This window comes from Dendropsophus ebraccatus, chromosome 10 (genome assembly GCF_027789765.1).
Source record: "Dendropsophus ebraccatus isolate aDenEbr1 chromosome 10, aDenEbr1.pat, whole genome shotgun sequence".
NCBI classification, from domain to species: Eukaryota; Metazoa; Chordata; class Amphibia; order Anura; family Hylidae; genus Dendropsophus; species Dendropsophus ebraccatus.
Genome location: NC_091463.1, coordinates 4835611 through 4857114, shown reverse-complemented (window position 1 = coordinate 4857114; position 21504 = coordinate 4835611). Strand labels below are relative to the sequence as shown.

General features: G+C 51.5%; 1 protein-coding gene across 7 annotated transcripts in view; it reads left to right on the top strand.

Moving 5' to 3' along the window:
* RXRA (retinoid X receptor alpha) overlaps positions 1-21504 on the top strand; it is a 193611-nt gene that overhangs the window by 7622 nt on the left and 164485 nt on the right. For 3 of the 7 annotated variants that reach the window (XR_011358654.1, XM_069943178.1, XM_069943177.1), the window contains exon 1: positions 8074-8282. The exons of 1 other annotated variant lie outside the window; for it this stretch is intronic. Coding sequence is in view for 3 of the 6 variants with exons in the window: in XM_069943178.1 (XP_069799279.1) it covers positions 8255-8282 (28 nt within the window). In the remaining 3 variants the exon portion in view is untranslated. Of the gene's footprint in view, positions 1-8073; positions 8283-9967; positions 9987-21504 lie in introns of those variants that run through there. 3 more of the 7 variants (XM_069943179.1, XM_069943184.1, XM_069943183.1) reach the window with 3 other exon arrangements.

Here is a 21504-nt window from a genome sequence, read left to right as displayed (position 1 = left end):
GCTGTAGTGTATATACAGGAGATGCTGTAGTGTATATACAGGAGATGCTGGGCGCTGTAGTGTATATACAGGAGATGCTGTAGTGTATACACAGGAGATGCTGGGCGCTGTAGTGTATATACAGGAGATGCTGTAGTGTATATACAGGAGATGCTGGGCGCTGTAGTGTATACACAGGAGATGCTGGGCGCTGTAGTATATACACAGGAGATGCTGGGCGCTGTAGTGTATACACAGGAGATGCTGGGTGCTGTAGTGTATATACAGGAGATGCTGGGTGCTGTAGTGTATATACAGGAGTTGTTGCAGTGTATACACAGGAGATGCTGGGTGCAGCAGTGTATATACAGGAGATGCTGGGCGCTGTAGTGTATATACAGGAGATGCTGGGCGCTGTAGTGTATACACAGGAGATGCTGGGCGCTGTAGGGTATATACAGGAGATGCTGGGCGCTGTAGTGTATACACAGGAGATGCTGGGTGCTGTAGTGTATACACAGGAGATGCTGGTTGCTGTAGTGTATACTATATGTTATACACAGGAGATGCTGGGCACTGTAGGGTATATACAGGAGATGCTGGGCGCTGTAGTGTATACACAGGAGATGCTGGGCGCTGTAGTGTATATACAGGAGATGCTGGCCGCTGTAGTGTATATACAGGAGATGCTGGGCGCTGTAGTATATACACAGGAGATGCTGGGCGCTGTAGTGTATACACAGGAGATGCTGGGCGCTGTAGTGTATACACAGGAGATGCTGGGCGCTGTAGTGTATATACAAGAGATGCTGGGCGCTGTAGTGTATACACAGGAGATGCTGGGCGCTGCAGTGTATACACAGGAGATGCTGTAGTGTATACACAGGAGATGCTGGGCGCTGTAGTGTATATACAGGAGATGCTGGCCGCTGTAGTGTATATACAGGAGATGCTGGGCGCTGTAGTATATACACAGGAGATGGCAGGGCGCTGTAGTGTATACACAGGAGATCTGGGCGCTGTAGTGTATACACAGGAGATGCTGGGTGGCTGTAGTGTATATACAGGAGATGCTGGGCGCTGTAGTGTATACACAGGAGATGCTGGTGCTGTAGTGTATACACAGGAGATGCTGGCGCTGTAGTGTATACTATATGTTATACACAGGAATGCTGGTGCTGGTAGTGTATACCAGGAGATGCTGGGCGCTGTAGTGTATATACAGGAGATGCTGTAGTGTATACACAGGAGATGCGGGTGCTGTAGTGTATATACAGGAGATGCTGGGCGCTGTTAGTGTATATACAGGAGATGCTGTAGTGTATACACAGGAGATGCTGGGCGCTGTAGTGTATATACAGGAGATGCTGTAGTGTATATACAGGAGATGCTGGGCGCTGTAGTGTATATACAGGAGATGCTGTAGTGTATACACAGGAGATGCTGGGCGCTGTAGTGTATATACAGGAGATGCTGTAGTGTATATACAGGAGATGCTGGGCGCTGTAGTGTATACACAGGAGATGCTGGGCGCTGTAGTATATACACAGGAAGATGCTGGGCGCTGTAGTGTATACACAGGAGATGCTGGGTGCTGTAGTGTATATACAGGAGATGCTGGGTGCTGTAGTGTATATACAGGAGTTGTTGCAGTGTATACACAGGAGATGCTGGGTGCAGCAGTGTATATACAGGAGATGCTGGGCGCTGTAGTGTATATACAGGAGATGCTGGGCGCTGTAGTGTATACACAGGAGATGCTGGGCGCTGTAGGGTATATACAGGAGATGCTGGGCGCTGTAGTGTATACACAGGAGATGCTGGTTGCTGTAGTGTATACTATATGTTATACACAGGAGATGCTGGGCACTGTAGGGTATATACAGGAGATGCTGGGCGCTGTAGTGTATACATAGGAGATGCTAGGCGCTGTAGTGTATATACAGGAGATGCTGGGTGCTGTAGTGTATACTATATGTTATACACAAGAGATGCTGGGCGCTGTAGTGTATATACAGGAGATGCTGGGCGCTGTAGTGTATATACAGGAGATGCTGGGCGCTGTAGTATATATACAGGAGATGCTGGGCGCTGTAGTGTATATACAAGAGATGCTGGGCGCTGTAGTGTATATACAAGAGATGCTGGGCGCTGTAGTGTATATACAAGAGATGCTGGGCGCTGTAGTGTATATACAGGAGATGCTGGGCGCTGTAGTGTATACACAGGAGATGCTGGGCGCTGCAGTGTATACACAGGAGATGCTGTAGTGTATACACAGGAGATGCTGGGCGCTGTAGTGTATATACAGGAGATGCTGGCCGCTGTAGTGTATATACAGGAGATGCTGGGCGCTGTAGTGTATATACAGGAGATGCTGGTCGCTGTAGTGTATATACAGGAGATGCTGGTCGCTGTAGTGTATACACAAGAGATGCTGGGTGCTGTAGTGTATACACAGGAGATGCTGGGCGCTGTAGTGTATATACAGGAGATGCAGGGCGCTGTAGTGTATACACAGGAGATGCTGGGCGCTGTAGTGTATACACAGGAGATGCTGGGTGCTGTAGTGTATATACAGGAGATGCTGGGCGCTGTAGTGTATACACAGGAGATGCTGGGTGCTGTAGTGTATACACAGGAGATGCTGGGCGCTGTAGTGTATACACAGGAGATGCTGGGTGCTGTAGTGTATATACAGGAGATGCTGGGCGCTGTAGTGTATATACAGGAGATGCTGTAGTGTATACACAGGAGATGCTGGGCGCTGTAGTGTATATACAGGAGATGCTGTAGTGTATATACAGGAGATGCTGGGCGCTGTAGTGTATATACAGGAGATGCTGTAGTATATACACAGGAGATGCTGTAGTGTATACACAGGAGATGCTGGGCGCTGTAGTGTATACACAGGAGATGCTGGGTGCTGTAGTGTATATACAGGAGATGCTGGGCGCTGTAGTGTATATACAGGAGATGCTGTAGTGTATACACAGGAGATGCTGGGCGCTGTAGTGTATATACAGGAGATGCTGCAGTGTATACACAGGAGATGCTGGGCGCTGTAGTGTATATACAGGAGATGCTGTAGTGTATACACAGGAGATGCTGGGCGCTGTAGTGTATATACAGGAGATGCTTGGCGCTGTAGTGTATACACAGGAGATGCTGGGCGCTGTAGTGTATACTATATGTTATACACAGGAGATGCTGGGCGCTGTAGTGTATACTATATGTTATACACAGGAGATGCTGGGCGCTGTAGTGTATACTATATGTTATACACAGGAGATGCTGGGCGCTGTAGTGTGTAACTGTGTATACTATATGTTATATACAGGAGATGCTGGGTGCAGCAGTGTATACTATATGTTATATAAAGGAGATGCTGGGCGCTGTAGTGTATATACAGGAGATGCTGGGCGCTGTAGTGTATACACAGGAGATGCTGGGCGCTGTAGTGTATATACAGGAGATGCTGTAGTGTATACACAGGAGATGCTGGGCGCTGTAGTGTATATACAGGAGATGCTGGGTGCTGTAGTGTATACACAGGAGATGCTGGGAGCTGTAGTGTATACACAGGAGATGCTGGGCGCTGTAGTGTATACCATATGTTATACACAAGAGATGCTGGGTGCTGTAGTGTATACACAGGAGATGCTGGGCGCTGTAGTGTATATACAGGAGATGCTGGGCGCTGTAGTGTATACATAGGAGATGCTGGGTGCTGTAGTGTATATACAGGAGATGCTGGGCGCTGTAGTGTATACACAGGAGATGCTGGGTGCTGTAGTATATACACAGGAGATGCTGGGCGCTGTAGTGTATACACAGGAGATGCTGGGTGCTGTAGTGTATATACAGGAGATGCTGGGCGCTGTAGTGTATACACAGGAGATGCTGGGTGCTGTAGTGTATATACAGGAGATGCTGTAGTGTATACACAGGAGATGCTGGGCGCTGTAGTGTATACACAGGAGATGCTGGGTGCTGTAGTGTATATACAGGAGATGCTGGGCGCTGTAGTGTATACACAGGAGATGCTGGGTGCTGTAGTGTATATACAGGAGATGCTGGGCGCTGTAGTGTATACACAAGGGATGCTGGCTGCTGTAGTATATATACAGGAGATGCTGAGCGCTGTAGTGTATATACAGGAGATGCTAGGCGCTGCAGTGTATACACAGGAGATGCTGGGCGCTGTAGTGTATATACAGGAGATGCTGGGCGCTGTAGTGTATATACAGGAGATGCTGTAGTGTATACACAGGAGATGCTGTAGTGTATACACAGGAGATGCTGGGCGCTGTAGTGTATACTATATGTTATACACAGGAGATGCTGGGCGCTGTAGTGTATACACAGGAGATGCTGGGCGCTGTAGTGTATACACAGGAGATGCTGGGCGCTGTAGTGTATACACAGGAGATGCTGGGCGCTGTAGTGTATACACAGGAGATGCTGGGCGCTGTAGTATATACTATATGTTATATACAGGAGATGCTGGGTGCTGTAGTGTATATACAGGAGATGCTGGGCGCTGTAGTGTATATACAGGAGATGCTGGGCGCTGTAGTGTATACTTTATGTTATATACAGGAGATGCTGGGCTTTGTAGTGTATACTATATGTTATATACAGGAGATGCTGGGTGCTGTAGTGTATATACAGGAGATGCTGGGCGCTGTAGTGTATATACAGGAGATGCTGGGCGCTGTAGTGTATACTATATGTTATATACAGGAGATGCTGGGCTTTGTAGTGTATACTATATGTTATATACAGGAGATGCTGGGTGCAGCAGTGTATATACAGGAGATGCTGGGCGCTGTAGTGTATACTATATGTTATACACAGGAGATGCTGGGTGCTGTAGTGTATATACAGGAGATGCTGGGCGCTGTAGTGTATACTATATGTTATACACAGGAGATGCTGGGCGCTGTAGTGTACACTATATGTTATACACAGGAGATGCTGGGCGCTGTAGTGTATACTATATGTTATACACAGGAGATGCTGGGCGCTGTAGTGTATACTATATGTTATACACAGGAGATGCTGGGCGCTGTAGTGTATATACAGGAGATGCTGGGCGCTGTAGTGTATATACAGGAGATGCTGGGCGCTGTAGTGTATATACAGGAGATGCTGGGCGCTGTAGTGTATACTATATGTTATACACAGGAGATGCTGGGCGCTGTAGTGTATATACAGGAGATGCTGGGCGCTGTAGTGTATACACAGGAGATGCTGGGCGCTGTAGTGTATACTATATGTTATACACAGGAGATGCTGGGCGCTGTAGTGTATACACAGGAGATGCTGGGTGCTGTAGTGTGTAACTGTGTATACTATATGTTATATACAGGAGATGCTGGGCGCTGTAGTGTATATACAGGAGATGCTGGGCGCTTGTAGTGTATACTATATGTTATACACAGGAGATGCTGGGCGCTGTAGTGTATACTATATGTTATACAACAGGAGATGCTGGGTGCTGTAGTGTATATACAGGAGATGCTGGGCGCTGTAGTGTATACTATATGTTATACACAGGAGATGCTGGCGCTGTAGTGTATACTATATGTTATACACAGGAGATGCTGGGCGCTGTAGTGTATACACAGGAGATGCTGGGTGCTGTAGTGTGTAACTGTGTATACTATATGTTATATACAGGAGATGCTGGGCGCTGTAGTGTATATACAGGAGATGCTGGGCGCTGTAGTGTATATACAGGAGATGCTGGGCGCTGTAGTGTATACTATATGTTATACACAGGAGATGCTGGGCGCTGTAGTGTATACACAGGAGATGCTGGGTGCTGTAGTGTGTAACTGTGTATACTATATGTTATATACAGGAGATGCTGGGCGCTGTAGTGTATATACAGGAGATGCTGGGCGCTGTAGTGTATATACAGGAGATGCTGGGCGCTGTAGTGTATACTATATGTTATACACAGGAGATGCTGGGCGCTGTAGTGTATACTATATGTTATACACAGGAGATGCTGGGTGCTGTAGTGTATATACAGGAGATGCTGGGCGCTGTAGTGTATACTATATGTTATACACAGGAGATGCTGGGCGCTGTAGTGTATACTATATGTTATACACAGGAGATGCTGGGTGCTGTAGTGTGTAACTGTGTATACTATATGTTATATACAGGAGATGCTGGGCGCTGTAGTGTATATACAGGAGATGCTGGGCGCTGTAGTGTATACTATATGTTATACACAGGAGATGCTGGGCGCTGTAGTGTATACTATATGTTATACACAGGAGATGCTGGGTGCTGTAGTGTATATACAGGAGATGCTGGGCGCTGTAGTGTATACTATATGTTATACACAGGAGATGCTGGGCGCTGTAGTGTATACTATATGTTATACACAGGAGATGCTGGGCGCTGTAGTGTATACACAGGAGATGCTGGGTGCTGTAGTGTGTAACTGTGTATACTATATGTTATATACAGGAGATGCTGGGCGCTGTAGTGTATATACAGGAGATGCTGGGCGCTGTAGTGTATATACAGGAGATGCTGGGCGCTGTAGTGTATACTATATGTTATACACAGGAGATGCTGGGCGCTGTAGTGTATACACAGGAGATGCTGGGTGCTGTAGTGTGTAACTGTGTATACTATATGTTATATACAGGAGATGCTGGGCGCCTGTAGTGTATATACAGGAGATGCTGGGCGCTGTAGTGTATATACAGGAGATGCTGGCGCTGTAGTGTATACTATATGTTATACACAGGAGATGCTGGGCGCTGTAGTGTATACTATATGTTATACACAGGAGATGCTGGGTGCTGTAGTGTATATACAGGAGATGCTGGGCGCTTGTAGTGTATACTATATGTTATACACCAGGAGATGCTGGGCGCTGTAGTGTATACTATATGTTATACACAGGAGATGCTGGGCGCTGTAGTGTATACACAGGAGATGCTGGGTGCTGTAGTGTGTAACTGTGTATACTATATGTTATATACAGGAGATGCTGGGCGCTGTAGTGTATATACAGGAGATGCTGGGCGCTGTAGTGTATATACAGGAGATGCTGGGCGCTGTAGTGTATACTATATGTTATACACAGGAGATGCTGGGCGCTGTAGTGTATACTATATGTTATACACAGGAGATGCTGGGCGCTGTAGTGTATATACAGGAGATGCTGGGCGCTGTAGTGTATACTATATGTTATACACAGGAGATGCTGGGCGCTGTAGTGTATACTATATGTTATACACAGGAGATGCTGGGTGCTGTAGTGTATATACAGGAGATGCTGGGCGCTGCAGTGTATACACAGGAGATGCTGGGCGCTGTAGTGTATATACAGGAGATGCTGGGCGCTGTAGTGTATACACAGGAGATGCTGGGCGCTGTAGTGTATACTATATGTCATACACAGGAGATGCTGGGCGCTGTAGTGTATACTATATGTTATACACAGGAGATGCTGGGCGCTGTAGTGTATACACAGGAGATGCTGGGCGCTGTAGTGTATACTATATGTTATACACAGGAGATGCTGGGCGCTGTAGTGTATACTATATGTTATACACAGGAGATGCTGGGCGCTGTAGTGTATACTATATGTCATACACAGGAGATGCTGGGCGCTGTAGTGTATATACAGGAGATGCTGGGCGCTGTAGTGTATACTATATGTTATATACAGGAGATGCTGGGCGCTGTAGTGTATACTATATGTTATATACAGGAGATGCTGGGCGCTGTAGTGTATACTATATGTTATACACAGGAGATGCTGGGCGCTGTAGTGTATATACAGGAGATGCTGGGTGCTGTAGTGTATACACAGGAGATGCTGGGCGCTGTAGTGTATATACAGGAGATGCTGGGCGCTGTAGTGTACACTATATGTTATACACAGGAGATGCTGGGCGCTGTAGTGTATACTATATGTTATACACAGGAGATGCTGGGCGCTGTAGTGTATACTATATGTCATACACAGGAGGTGCTGGGCGCCGCTGAGCTGCAGGTCCCGGTCGCTGCGGCAGGGGTCGCTGCTCGCTCCCCCCCTGGCGGGGCCCCGGCGTTGCAGCGAGTAGTGGAGCAGGAGACACAAGTACTTTATTACATTGTTGGTGAGTTTTGCTACAACTCGTCCGCCGCGGCCTCCCCGGCTGTGGATGTGTGTGCCGCCCCCCGGGACCCCCGCGCCTCTCCCCGGAGCCCCGGACACCGGCCTTCCTCCCCGCTCGCCGGGCATGAGGTAACAGCGATGGACACGAAGCATTTCCTGCCGCTGGGTGAGTGCATCTCTCCGCTCCTTCCCGGGCTCGCTCGCCGTTCCCCCCCGGCTGCCGCTCGTGTGGCTGTGGCGCTGGGCCCGGTGCTGGGGACTGCAGCACATGGCGCCCGGTAACCTCCGTGCCCAGGGCTTGTGCAACTTTCCGCTGTGCAGATGACATTAACCTGTGACACGCCGGGGGGGAGCGTCATCCGCTGTACACACTGCCGCTGCGGTACTGCATGGTATTCCTCCTGGTGGCTGCAGCAAGCAGAGGGTTAACTGATGGTGATGCCCCCCCAGGGTGACACTGATCCTGTAGATGCCCCCTGTGCCCAGAAAACCGCAGAAAACCGCAGCAAGCAGAGGGTTAACTTATGGTGATGCCGCCCCCCCCCCCCCCCCGGGGTGACACTGATCCTGTAGATGCCCCCTGTGCCCAGAAAACCGCAGCAAGCAGAGGGTTAACTGATGGTGATGCTGCCCCCCCCCCGGGGTGACACTGATCCTGTAGATGCCCCCTGTGCCCAGAAAACCGCAGCAAGCAGAGGGTTAACTGATGGTGATGCCCCCCCCCCATGTTGACACTGATCCTGTAGATGCCCCTGTGCCCAGGTGGGCTGCAGCAAGCAGAGGGTTAACTGATGGTGATGCCCCCCCCCCCTATGTTTACACTGATCCTGTAGACGCCCCCTCTGCCCAGGAAGCTGCAGCAAGCAGAGGGTTAACTGATGGTGATGCCCCCCCCCCCCCGTGTTGACACTGATCCTGTAGATGCCCCCTGTGCCCAGGAAACTGCAGCAAGCAGAGGGTTAGCTGATTGTCCTGGCCCCCTGGGTATAGCTGCCCCCTGTGCCCGGGTGCCCTGCAGCAAGCAGAGGGTTAGCTGATTGTCCTGGCCCCCTGGGTATAGCTGCCCCCTGTGCCCGGGTGCCCTGCAGCAAGCAGAGGGTTAGCTGATTGTCCTGGCCCCCTGGGTATAGCTGCCCCCTGGGTATAGCTGCCCCCTGTGCCCAGGTGCCCTGCAGCAAGCAGAGGGTTAGCTGATTGTCCTGGCCCCCTGGGTATAGCTGCCCCCTGTGCCCGGGTGCCCTGTCTCTTAGTTCCTGTGAAGCGACTGCAAAGAATGGAAAATTATAAAATCACAGAAAACCTCAAAGCTGAGTGATTGTGTCTTTCCTGATTGATGAGTGCCGCCCACCGCTGCCCGGAGCAGGCTGCCACTTACTGGCATCACATCCTCCTCAGTGTCTGCCCAGACTACAACTCCCAGGGCATCGTGAGAGCTGACACACCATGCTGGGAGTTGTAGTTCCATAGGAACTTGGGATCACAATGTTAAGAACATGTTGGGAGTTGTAGTTTCGTAATGACAGGGACCCCCAGCCTGCAGACCACCATATTAGTTAGGATTTTAGATTATTGGAGATGGAGAGGTAACGCTGCCCGTTGTTCTTCAGGATGGCGCTGATCGGTGACAACCTTCCGTCCCGTGTTTGTTACTTCTGAGGGTTTGCTGCCGTGTGACAGCCATACAGCCGCACAGCCAGGTGACAGCCATACAGCCGTGTGACACCCATACAGCCGCACAGCCAGGTGACAGCCGCACAGCCAGGTGACAGCCATACAGCCGCACAGCCAGGTGACAGCCATACAGCCGCACAGCCAGGTGACAGCCATACAGCCGCACAGCCAGGTGACAGCCATACAGCCGCACAGCCAGGTGACACCCATACAGCCGCACAGCCGTGTGACAGCCGCGCAGCCGTGTGACAGCAGCGCAGCTGTGTGACAGCCATGCAGGTCCTGTGTGTGTATAGTCCTGCATAGTGTTCTGCCTCCGGACCCCTCAGTGTGAGGCTTCTCTGCATGTTTCTCAGGTTGGACGGAGCGATCAGTGGCCGCAGCTTTCTGGCTGACGCTTCTTACCAGTTTTTATTATTTTCCGGTTTTTTTTGCGCTCGGGTTTTTTCAGTGTGAATATTGCGACAGGCTGCTCTCCATGTTAAATCGTTTCCTCCATCGCCGCCGCTGCTCATGATGTCATAATATTACACAGCGCTCACCTGCAGGGGATGAGAGGTCGGAGGAGGCCTGTGTCTCATAGCAGCAGCTGACAACCCAGCATGTATATATTCTCTCATCCCTGACAACCCAGCATGTATATATCCTCTCATCCCTGACAACCCAGCATGTATATATCCTCTCATCCCTGACAACCCAGCGTGTATATATCCTCTCATCCCTGACAACCCAGCGTGTATATATCCTCTCATCCCTGACAACCCAGCATGTATATATCCTCTCATCCCTGACAACCCAGCGTGTATATATCCTCTCATCCCTGACAACCCAGCGTGTATATATCCTCTCATCCCTGACAACCCAGCGTGTATATATCCTCTCATCCCTGACAACTCAGCATTTGTATATATCATCTCATCCCTGACAACTCAGCGTGTGTATATATTCTCTCATCCCTGACAACTCAGCGTGTGTATATATCTTCTCATCCCTGACAACCCAGCATGTATATATCCTCTCATCCCTGACAACCCAGCATGTATTATATATCCTCTCATCCCTGACAACTCAGCGTGTGTATATATCCTCTCATCCCTGACAACCCAGCATGTATATATCCTCTCATCCCTGACAACCCAGCATGTATATATCCTCTCATCCCTGACAACCCAGCATGTATATATCCTCTCATCCCTGACAACCCAGCATGTATATATCCTCTCATCCCTGACAACCCAGCGTGTATATATCCTCTCACCCCTGACAACCCAGCGTGTATATATCCTCTCATCCCTGACAACCCAGCGTGTATATATCCTCTCATGCCTCACAACCCAGCATGTTTATATCCTCTCATCCCTGACAACTCAGCGTTTGTATATATCATCTCATCCCTGACAACTCAGCGTGTGTATATATATCCTCTCATCCCTGACAACTCAGCATGTATATATCCTCTCATCCCTGACAACCCAGCATGTATATATCCTCTCATCCCTGACAACCCAGCATGTATATATCCTCTCATCCCTGACAACCCAGCATGTATATATCCTCTCATCCCTGACAACCCAGCATGTATATATCCTCTCATCCCTGACAACCCAGCGTGTGTATATATCTTCTCATCCCTGACAACCCAGCGTGTGTATATATCCTCTCATCCCTGACAACTCAGCGTGTGTATATATCCTCTCATCCCTGACAACTCAGCGTGTGTATATATCCTCTCATCCCTAACAACACAGCGTCATTGATGGCGGGTTAGCGGACTGTCACCCTCCTGTACACCTTGTATACTCGCCCTCGCTGTAATCGGGTCTCGCTGATGGCGGGTTAGCGGACTGTCACCCTCCTGTACACCTTGTATACTCGCCCTCGCTGTAATCGGGTCTCGCTGATGGCGGGTTAGCGGACTGTCACCCTCCTGTACACCTTGTATACTCGCCCTCGCTGTAATCGGGTCTCGTTGATGGCGGGTTAGCGGACTGTCACCCTCCTGTACACCTTGTATACTCGCCCTCGCTGTAATCGGGTCTCGTTGATGGCGGGTTAGCGGACTGTCACCCTCCTGTACACCTTGTATACTCGCCCTCGCTGTAATCGGGTCTCATTGATGGCGGGTTAGCGGACTGTCACCCTCCTGTACACCTTGTATACTCGCCCTCGCTGTAATCGGGTCCCATTGATGGCGGGTTAGCGGACTGTCACCTTCCTCGCGGTAATCGGACACCGCTTTGCCCGTTGGCTTTACTTTCTAGCTTATACGGTCGCTCTTGCAGAGAAAAAAAAAATGAAAACTGAAAGTTGTGTCTCCGGTTACGTTGAGACGACCTGTGCCAGAGGTAATGTGATCGCGGCCGATCGTCTCAAGTGCCGCTTATAGAGAGTCTGCGCAGCCCGCTATATCCGTCTCCTCTTTTCTGCCTAAATTATTCAGGTTTCCTCTTCTTCGTCTTTCGGTCCTTCCCCGTATTGGTAAATGTGGCGCAGTACCATCTGAGCTGGCTGTACGGACCGCGTCACCATAGCACGCCAAGACTTCAATCAAGCAGCTGACGCAACGTCTCACTTTACTTCTTGCCGGCTCCGGGTCTCATTGCTCGTCACTGGTGTAAATAAAGTATTAATGGCCTGTAATACCAGCAGGGGCCGCGAGAAACATGGCTGATCCCCCGCTACTGCGCAATTACTCTAATGGCACTTTCTAGTCTCTGATTTAGCGTCCAGTTGTGTGGCCGTGGTACAGGGTTACCTGCCATACCTGATGATTGTGTGTCCCGCTCCATTATCCGAGAGGAGCTTCTGCTCATCCAGAGCTGTCTGGTTCCTACATTTGCACTTCTGCGCTGATCTCAGCTTGGAGCGGCGGTGAGCTGAGGCTTTATAGGATTAGGAGATGAAGCAGCACTGAAGTGTCCTGCGAGGTGTACAGAGTATACAGGTCCCGGGCCGGTGGTGAGCTGAGGAGCTATACAGAGTATACAGGTCCCAGGGTCAGTGGTGAGCTGAGGAGCTGTACAGAGTATACAGGTCCCGGGCCGGTGGTGAGCTGAGGAGCTGTACAGAGTATACAGGTCCCGGGCCGGTGGTGAGCTGAGGAGCTGTACAGAGTATACAGGTCCCGGGCCGGTGGTGAGCTGAGGAGCTGTACAGAGTATACAGGTCCCAGGGTCAGTGGTGAGCTGAGGAGCTATACAGAGTATACAGGTCCCAGGGTCAGTGGTGAGCTGAGGAGCTATACAGAGTATACAGGTCCCGGGCCGGTGGTGAGCTGAGGAGCTATACAGAGTATACAGGTCCCAGGGTCAGTGGTGAGCTGAGGAGCTATACAGAGTATACAGGTCCGGGGCCGGTGGTGAGCTGAGGAGCTGTACAGAGTATACAGGTCCGGGGCCGGTGGTGAGCTGAGGAGCTATACAGAGTATACAGGTCCCAGGGTCAGTGGTGAGCTGAGGAGCTGTACAGAGTATACAGGTCCCGGGACGGTGGTGAGCTGAGGAGCTATACAGAGTATACAGGTCCCAGGGTCAGTGGTGAGCTGAGGAGCTATACAGAGTATACAGGTCCGGGGCCGGTGGTGAGCTGAGGAGCTGTACAGAGTATACAGGTCCGGGGCCGGTGGTGAGCTGAGGAGCTATACAGAGTATACAGGTCCCAGGGTCAGTGGTGAGCTGAGGAGCTGTACAGAGTATACAGGTCCCGGGATTGGCTATGCTGCAGTCTGGAGGACCTAATTGCCGCTAAATGATGTAGCAAGGACAGTCACCTCTGTTATATGGAAGGATCCGGCCGATCACTTGTCCCCGTTATATGGCCGTACATAGATGGATCAGCGGTTTGGCCGATCACTCACCTTCGTTATATGGCCGTACATAGATGGATCAGCGGTTCCGGCCGATCCCTTGTCCCCGTTATATGGCTGTACATGGATGGATCAGCGGTTCCGGCCGATCCCTTGTCCCCGTTATATGGCCGTACATAGATGGATCAGCGGTTCCGGCCGATCCCTTGTCCCCGTTATATGGCTGTACATGGATGGATCAGCGGTTCGGCTCGATCTCTCTCCGTCCTGTTGTTGCCTTTACCTAAGGCTTGTTTTGCACTGTTTTGGCTTTATTCACACATCTTGGTCATGTCACCATCTGAGACATGTTTTGTTAGAGTGCGTTCAGATGTAGCGGTATTTACTGTTCTGAATATTACATATGTAGCTGTGCAATCTCTCCACTGCTGGGAAGTTAGGGTGCACGCCACGGAATCCTGGAGGATCACCTGGTGCGGATTCCACAGCTCGTGGCCGCGCGCATCTCCGCTGGTCCCATAGCCTTCATTCTATGGTTTGCCAGATTCTGCCGTCCGCCCGTAGAATGAGCGGAGATGCGCACATCCGTAAGGGGGGGGGGGGGAGCTATGGAATCCGTGGTGGGTGATCACACATACCCTTACATATGGGTCTACTGCAGCAGGAGCTGTCAGAGCATGATGGGAGTTGTAGTTTAGCATCAGCCATAGGGCAGCAGGTTGGGAGATCTATCAGGGCATGATGGGAGTAGTAGTTTAGCATCAGCAGTAGGGCAGCAGATTGGGAGTTCTATCAGGGCACGCTGGGAGCTGTGGTTTTACAAGAAGGTTGGGAACCATTCCCGTAACGTATTCACTTTTGCATTTAGCGCCAGCTCATGATGCGATACTGACTTCCAATATGGCGGCCTGCACTCGTCTCTTTATCATAGTCTCTGTTTAAAAAGTGGATGGCGTTTAATGTGGATGTACGCGGAGCGGCCGATCTCCTGCGTAATAAGCGGGGATGGGTGGACTTTTGTCTTACACACATGAATATAAAAGTGAGAGTCCAGGGTTCACGTCCATCCTGTCTATTCAGCGACCTGTAGAAGCGGCCATTGTTAACCCTCAGTGTGCCAGATTCTGCAGCGAGCAGATCCAAAGGGGATTATCCCAATCCCTTCCTCGGAGGGCGGCTTAGACTTTCGTTTTCAGCCGGTTGACACATTTACTACTTATTTTTCGGCAGTGTTTTTTTTCCTGTCTGGAGATCTGCAGTAAAGCGTTATTTATTCCGACCTTTGAGATCAGTGGCCCGAGTCCTGGTTTCTCCACATAGGAAGACCGAGTTCCTATTGGATAGTGCAGGAGTGTGGCTGTAACCTGGTGTCCAGTATGAAATGGTTGATAACCGGGAACAATAGATTGTGTTCCTTTAGTATGTACAGGCAATGGATTGAGTCATTATACAGGTATATAGCAGCTCGATCATTATTGATTGTTGCCATGTCTGCGGCCACCTTAAAGGGGTTTTCCCGGCAACCCCTCCTCCTCTCCCCAGATGTACCCATAAGTCACCCATTCAGTCTGTCTACTTGTGCTGTCTGTGGTCTCCTGCTCTGTTTGGTCCCTCTAATCGCGGGGTCTGTGGTCTCCAGCTCTTTTGGATCTGTCTGCTCTCGGGGGCCGGGGTCTTGGGTTCTGTTGAGTCAGTGTACTTGCGGGGTTTGTGGTCTCTGGCTATGTTGGGTCCATGTGCTTGCGGGGTCTGTGGTCTCTGGCTATTTGGGGCTCATGTACTCAGGGGTCTGTGGTCTCCAGCTCTGTTAGGTCCATGTGCTCGCGGGGTCTGTGGTCTCCAGCTACATTGGGTCCATGTACTCGCGGGGTCTGTGGTCTCCACCTCTGTTGGGTCCATGTACTCGCAGGGTCTGTGATCTCCACCTCTGTTGGGTCCATGTACTCGCGGGGTCTGTGATCTCCACCTCTGTTGGGTCCATGTACTCGCAGGGTCTGTGATCTCCACCTCTGTTGGGTCCATGTACTCGCGGGGTCTGTGATCTCCACCTCTGTTGGGTCCATGTACTCGTGGGGTCTGTGATCTCCACCTCTGTTGGGTCCATGTACTCGCAGGGTCTGTGGTCTCCACCTCTGTTGGGTCCATGTACTCGCAGGGTCTGTGGTCTCCACCTCAGTTAGGTCCATGTACTCGCGGGGTCTGTGGTCTTTGGCTACGTTGGGTCCATGTACTCGCAGGGTCTGTGGTCTCCACCTCTGTTGGGTCCATGTACTCGCGGGGTCTGTGGTCTCCAGCTACATTGGGTCCATGTACTCGCGGGGTCTGTGGTCTCTGGCTACGTTGGGTCCATGTACTTGCAGGGTCTGTGGTCTCCACCTCTGTTGGGTCCATGTACTCGCGGGGTCTGTGGTCTCTAGCTACGTTGGGTCCGTGTACTCGCGGGGTCTGTGGTCTCTAGCTACGTTGGGTCCGTGTACTCGCGGGGTCTGTGGTCTCTAGCTACGTTGGGTCCGTGTACTCGCGGGGTCTGTGGTTTCTGGCTACGTTGGGTCTGCGTACTCGCAGGGTCTGTGGTCTCCTGTTTCAATTTCCCTGTACAATGTGTTAATGGAAATCAGCAACTTCCCATTTGTGGTCAGCAACTTAACTAAATAACATTTGACAGATCGCCAGCCCCACAGCCTCGTTCTGTGTAGCGTCATACAGACATACGTCTCCAAAAACAGCTGCTGCAGAACCTCTTATCCCAGAAGTCCTGCTGCACTAAATGGGTTCAGAAGATATTAGGGTTCGGTTCACCGTAGTATATTTACATGGAGAGGCAATAGTTACTGCAAGGTCTACATACCGTGTGAATAAACCTGCTGTGTACTAAAAGGGCTTAAAGGGGTTGTCCGCAGATTATATAAGTAAGTGACGAGATCATGAGAACGGGGCCCCATGTCCTCTCAGTGTGCATGGAGCGGTGGCCGAGCACGCTCTGTTCACACAGGCCATAGGTCCACCCTCCAGAGATGCAAAAGATAGGTATATAGATGTACAAGGCTCTCCAGCTCTTGAAAAACTCCCAGTATGCCCTTAGCTGTCAGAGTATGCTGGGATTTGTAGTTCTGCAACAGCCATAAAGTGTTAAGAATTGCTTATAGGCCTGTAGAATCCCATGAGTGCTGATATATAGGCCATTAACCCCTCCAGCCGTCGGTGTGGAGGCACGGAGGGGCCGGTGTGGATGTATGGAGGGCAGGCAGCTCGGCTTCCTCCACTCCGGAGCTGAGATTTTTGACTTTTCGTTCTGTTTTTGTGAGGTGGCCGGGGGAGATTTGCTGCTATAAAACTTTCAGGCTTTGTGTGATCAGGAAGAGGTGCGGTTTAGTGGTAAAGCAGAGTCTTGTGACTCCGGAGCACAGTTTCTTGCGGAGGGACGGCCGAGTATTTAAAGGCACACGGCCTCCACATAAAGGACATTCCATGATTTCCTGTTTGTGCTTTTAGGATGACCCAGTGAGATGTTTGTTGCCTTTCTGACACCGTCTCTTGTCCTGAGGGCCAGGTTCACAGGGAACAGATGAGTAATCCGGAGCTTCACTCTTTTCCTCTATTGCAGCTTCTGGTTCACCGTCCCTTGCGTCTCCCTCCATAACTCCATGCCCTGCAGCGTGGCCCTGACTCCCATAGAGACTGTAGCCCTGCAGCGTGGCCCTGACTCCCATAGAGACTGTAGCCCTGCAGCGTGGCCCTGACTCCCATAGAGACTGTAGCCCTGCAGCGTGGCCCTGACTCCCACAGAGACTGTAGCCCTGCAGCGTGGCCCTGACTCCCACAGAGACTGTAGCCCTGCAGCGTGGCCCTGACTCCCATAGAGACTGTAGCCCTGCAGCGTGGCCCTGACTCCCATAGAGACTGTAGCCCTGCAGCGTGGCCCTGACTTCCATAGAGACTGTAGCCCTGCATCGTGGCCCTGACTCCCACAGAGACTGTAGCCCTGCAGCGTGGCCCTGACTCCCAAAGAGACTGTAGCCCTGCAGCGTGGCCCTGACTCCCATAGAGCCTGTAGCCCTGCAGCGTGGCCCTGACTCCCATAGAGACTGTAGCCCTGCAGCGTGGCCCTGACTCCCATAGAGACTGTAGCCCTGCAGCGTGGCCCTGACTTCCATAGAGACTGTAGCCCTGCATCGTGGCCCTGACTCCCACAGAGACTGTAGCCCTGCAGCGTGGCCCTGACTCCCATAGAGCCTGTAGCCCTGCAGCGTGGCTCTGACTCCCATAGAGACTGTAGCCCTGCAGCGTGGGCCTGACTCCCATAGAGACTGTAGCCCTGCAGCGTGGCCCTGACTCCCATAGAGACTGTAGCCCTGCAGCGTGGCCCTGACTCCCACAGAGACTGTAGCCCTGCAGCGTGGCCCTGACTCCCACAGAGACTGTAGCCCTGCAGCGTGGCCCTGACTCCCATAGAGCCTGTAGCCCTGCAGCGTGGCCCTGACTCCCATAGAGACTGTAGCCCTGCAGCGTGGCCCTGACTCCCATAGAGACTGTAGCCCTGCAGCGTGGCCCTGACTTCCATAGAGACTGTAGCCCTGCATCGTGGCCCTGACTCCCACAGAGACTGTAGCCCTGCAGCGTGGCCCTGACTCCCATAGAGACTGTAGCCCTGCAGCGTGGCCCTGACTCCCATAGAGCCTGTAGCCCTGCAGCGTGGCCCTGACTCCCATAGAGCCTGTAGCCCTGCAGCGTGGCCCTGACTCCCATAGAGACTGTAGCCCTGCAGCGTGGGCCTGACTCCCATAGAGACTGTAGCCCTGCAGCGTGGCCCTGACTCCCATAGAGACTGTAGCCCTGCAGCGTGGCCCTGACTCCCATAGAGACTGTAGCCCTGCAGCGTGGCCCTGACTTCCATAGAGACTGTAGCCCTGCAGCGTGGCCCTGACTCCCATAGAGACTGTAGCCCTGCAGCGTGGCCCTGACTCCCATAGAGACTGTAGCCCTGGCAGTTCTTCATGCGACTGTTTTGTGTCCAGGGCTGATGTGGAGCTGCGGCGCCCCCTGTGGTGTACACACACGCGCTCAGGGAGATCGATTTCTATGACCAATTGATTTACATGTTGTGCTGATGGTTTCTTGTGACTCTCAGAAGGGGTTTTGGAAAGGGCCGGTGGTCCAGATGTGAGCGGGGAGCATGAACACACAGCCCGGCCTTAAAGGGGTTCTCTGCATTAGACAATCCCCACCTGTTAGAGGGGTCTCTGAACAATAAGCCGATCACAAAGTGTCCCCCTCCTGTAATCTGTGTTTAGTATTTCTGCAGCGCCATCACAGGAGAAATCTGGTATTACACAGAGGTCATTGATATGCTTGGGTTGTTGGTGTAATGCAGGTCAGGATGGGTCCTCCAGAGAGAGAGAGGCGCTCTATGTGACCTCTGCGCTCTGAGCACACCATTATTAGTATCTGATCAATACCATCTTTGCCCTTTTACCCCGGCTATATAATGTTCCTAGGTTTTAATTGCACCGACCTTATTGATCATCACTCTGTGTAAACGACTTCTAGTCTTCACGTTAGTTCACTGTGGCGGTAAAGGGCTTGTCCAATCATTTACACTTCCCAGGACTAGATAAGGCACTGCTACTTTCTTGCAAAAACAGCGCCACCCCTGTCCTAGGTTGTGTGTGGTATTTCAACTCTGCTTTATTAACTTTAATGTAACTGAGCTGCAATGCATTCACCCAAACTGAGGACGAGAGAGGTGCTGTTTCTGGAGGAGAGAGGCCATGTATTTCTAAGCCCGGAGAACCACTTTAATGTTGATCCATTGGGGAGTTCTGGCATTCTTAAATAGCATAGTACCACCTGGTGTTAACAGTGTATAGCAGTGTGCGTGTTGACCTACAAAGCTGAGTGCTAGAGGACACACATGCTCAGTCACTGTCCCCTCTACCTGATGTGCTGGGGACACACATGCTCAGTTACTGTCCTCTCTACCTGATGTGCTGGGGACACACATGCTCAGTCACTGTCCCCTCCACCTTATGTGCTGGGGACACACATGCTCAGTCACTGTCCTCTCTACCTAATGTGCTGGAGGACACACATGCTCAGTCACTGTCCTCTCTACCTGATGTGCTGGAGGACACACATGCTCAGTCACTGTCCCCTCTACCTGATGTGCTGGAGGACACACATGCTCAGTCACTGTCCCCTCTACCTGATGTGATGGAGGACACACATGCTCAGTCACTGTCCTCTCTACCTGATGTGCTGGAGGACACACATGCTCAGTCACGGTCCCATCCACCTGATGTGATGGAGGACACACATGCTCAGTCACTGTCCTCTCTACCTGATGTGCTGGAGGACACACATGCTCAGTCACTGTCCCCTCCACCTGATGTGCTGGGGACACACATGCTCAGTCACTGTCCCCTCCACTTGATGTGCTGGGGACACACATGCTCAGTCACTGTCTCTGTCCACCTGATGTGCTGGAGGGCACACATGCTCAGTCACTGTCCTCTCTACCTGATGTGCTGGGGGCACACATGCTCAGCCACTGTCCCCTCCACCTGATGTGCTGGGGACACACATGCTCAGTCACTGTCCCCTCTACCTAATGTGGTGGAGGACACACATGCTCAGTCACTGTCCCCTCTACCTAATGTGGTGGAGGACACACATGCTCAGTCACTGTCCTCTCTACCTGATGTGCTGGGGGACACACATGCTCAGTCACCTAATGTGCTGGGGACACACATGCTCAGTCACTGTCCCCTCTATCTGATGTGCTGGAGGACACACATGCTCAGTCACTGTCCCCTCTATCTGATGTGCTGGAGGACACACATGCTCAGTCACTGTCCCCTCTATCTGATGTGCTGGAGGACACACATGCTCAGTCACTGTCCCCTCCACCTGATGTGCTGGGGACACACATGCTCAGTCACTGTCCCCTCTACCTAATGTGGTGGAGGACACACATGCTCAGTCACTGTCCCCTCTACCTAATGTGGTGGAGGACACACATGCTCAGTCACTGTCTCTGTCCACCTGATCTGCTGGAGGACACACATGCTCAGTTACTGTCCTCTCTACCTGATGTGCTGGGGACACACATGCTCAGTCACTGTCCCCTCCACCTTATGTGCTGGGGACACACATGCTCAGTCACTGTCCTCTACCTAATGTGGTGGAGGACACACATGCTCAGTCACTGTCCCCTCTACCTAATGTGGTGGAGGACACACATGCTCAGTCACTGTCCCGTCTATCTGATGTGCTGGAGGACACACATGCTCAATCACTGTCCCCTCTATCTGATGTGCTGGAGGACACACATGCTCAGTCACTGTCCCCGGTGATGTGCTGGGGACACACATGCTCAGTCACTGTCCTCTCCACCTGATGTGATAGAGGACACACATGCTCAGTCACTGTCTCTGTCCACCTGGATAGGGGGAGTAAGGAGGGACTATACTTTTGGCTGGCAGAGTGGGGAGAAGTAGAACCTCTGTAGCTGCATAGCAGTGTGGCTGGGGAAACAACAAGAAGGGACGTGCTCATTGTCAGCTGCTGGAGGGGAAGGAGACTGATCTCGCACACTGTCCATTAGCATTGGGGGGGGGGGAAACTCATGTGTTTTGTAGAGAGGAGCAGTGTCAGGTGGGATTCAGTGGCGGACCCCTTCTCATCCCATCTCACCGCCGCTCTGCCTTCTACTCCTAGAATATAACTACTTCTCACATAGCGGTGGATTAGGCCGCTCCATCTCTGTCTATCTGCGGACCCCCCCTCCCCATCGTGATCGGAGTAACTAGTCTAGTCCTCTGCTTTCCTTCCAGGGCATGCTGGGAGTTGTAGTTTTGCATCGCCGCTCTCATAAATGTGTTGCGCCTCCGTTACGTGGCGACCGGCCAGATGA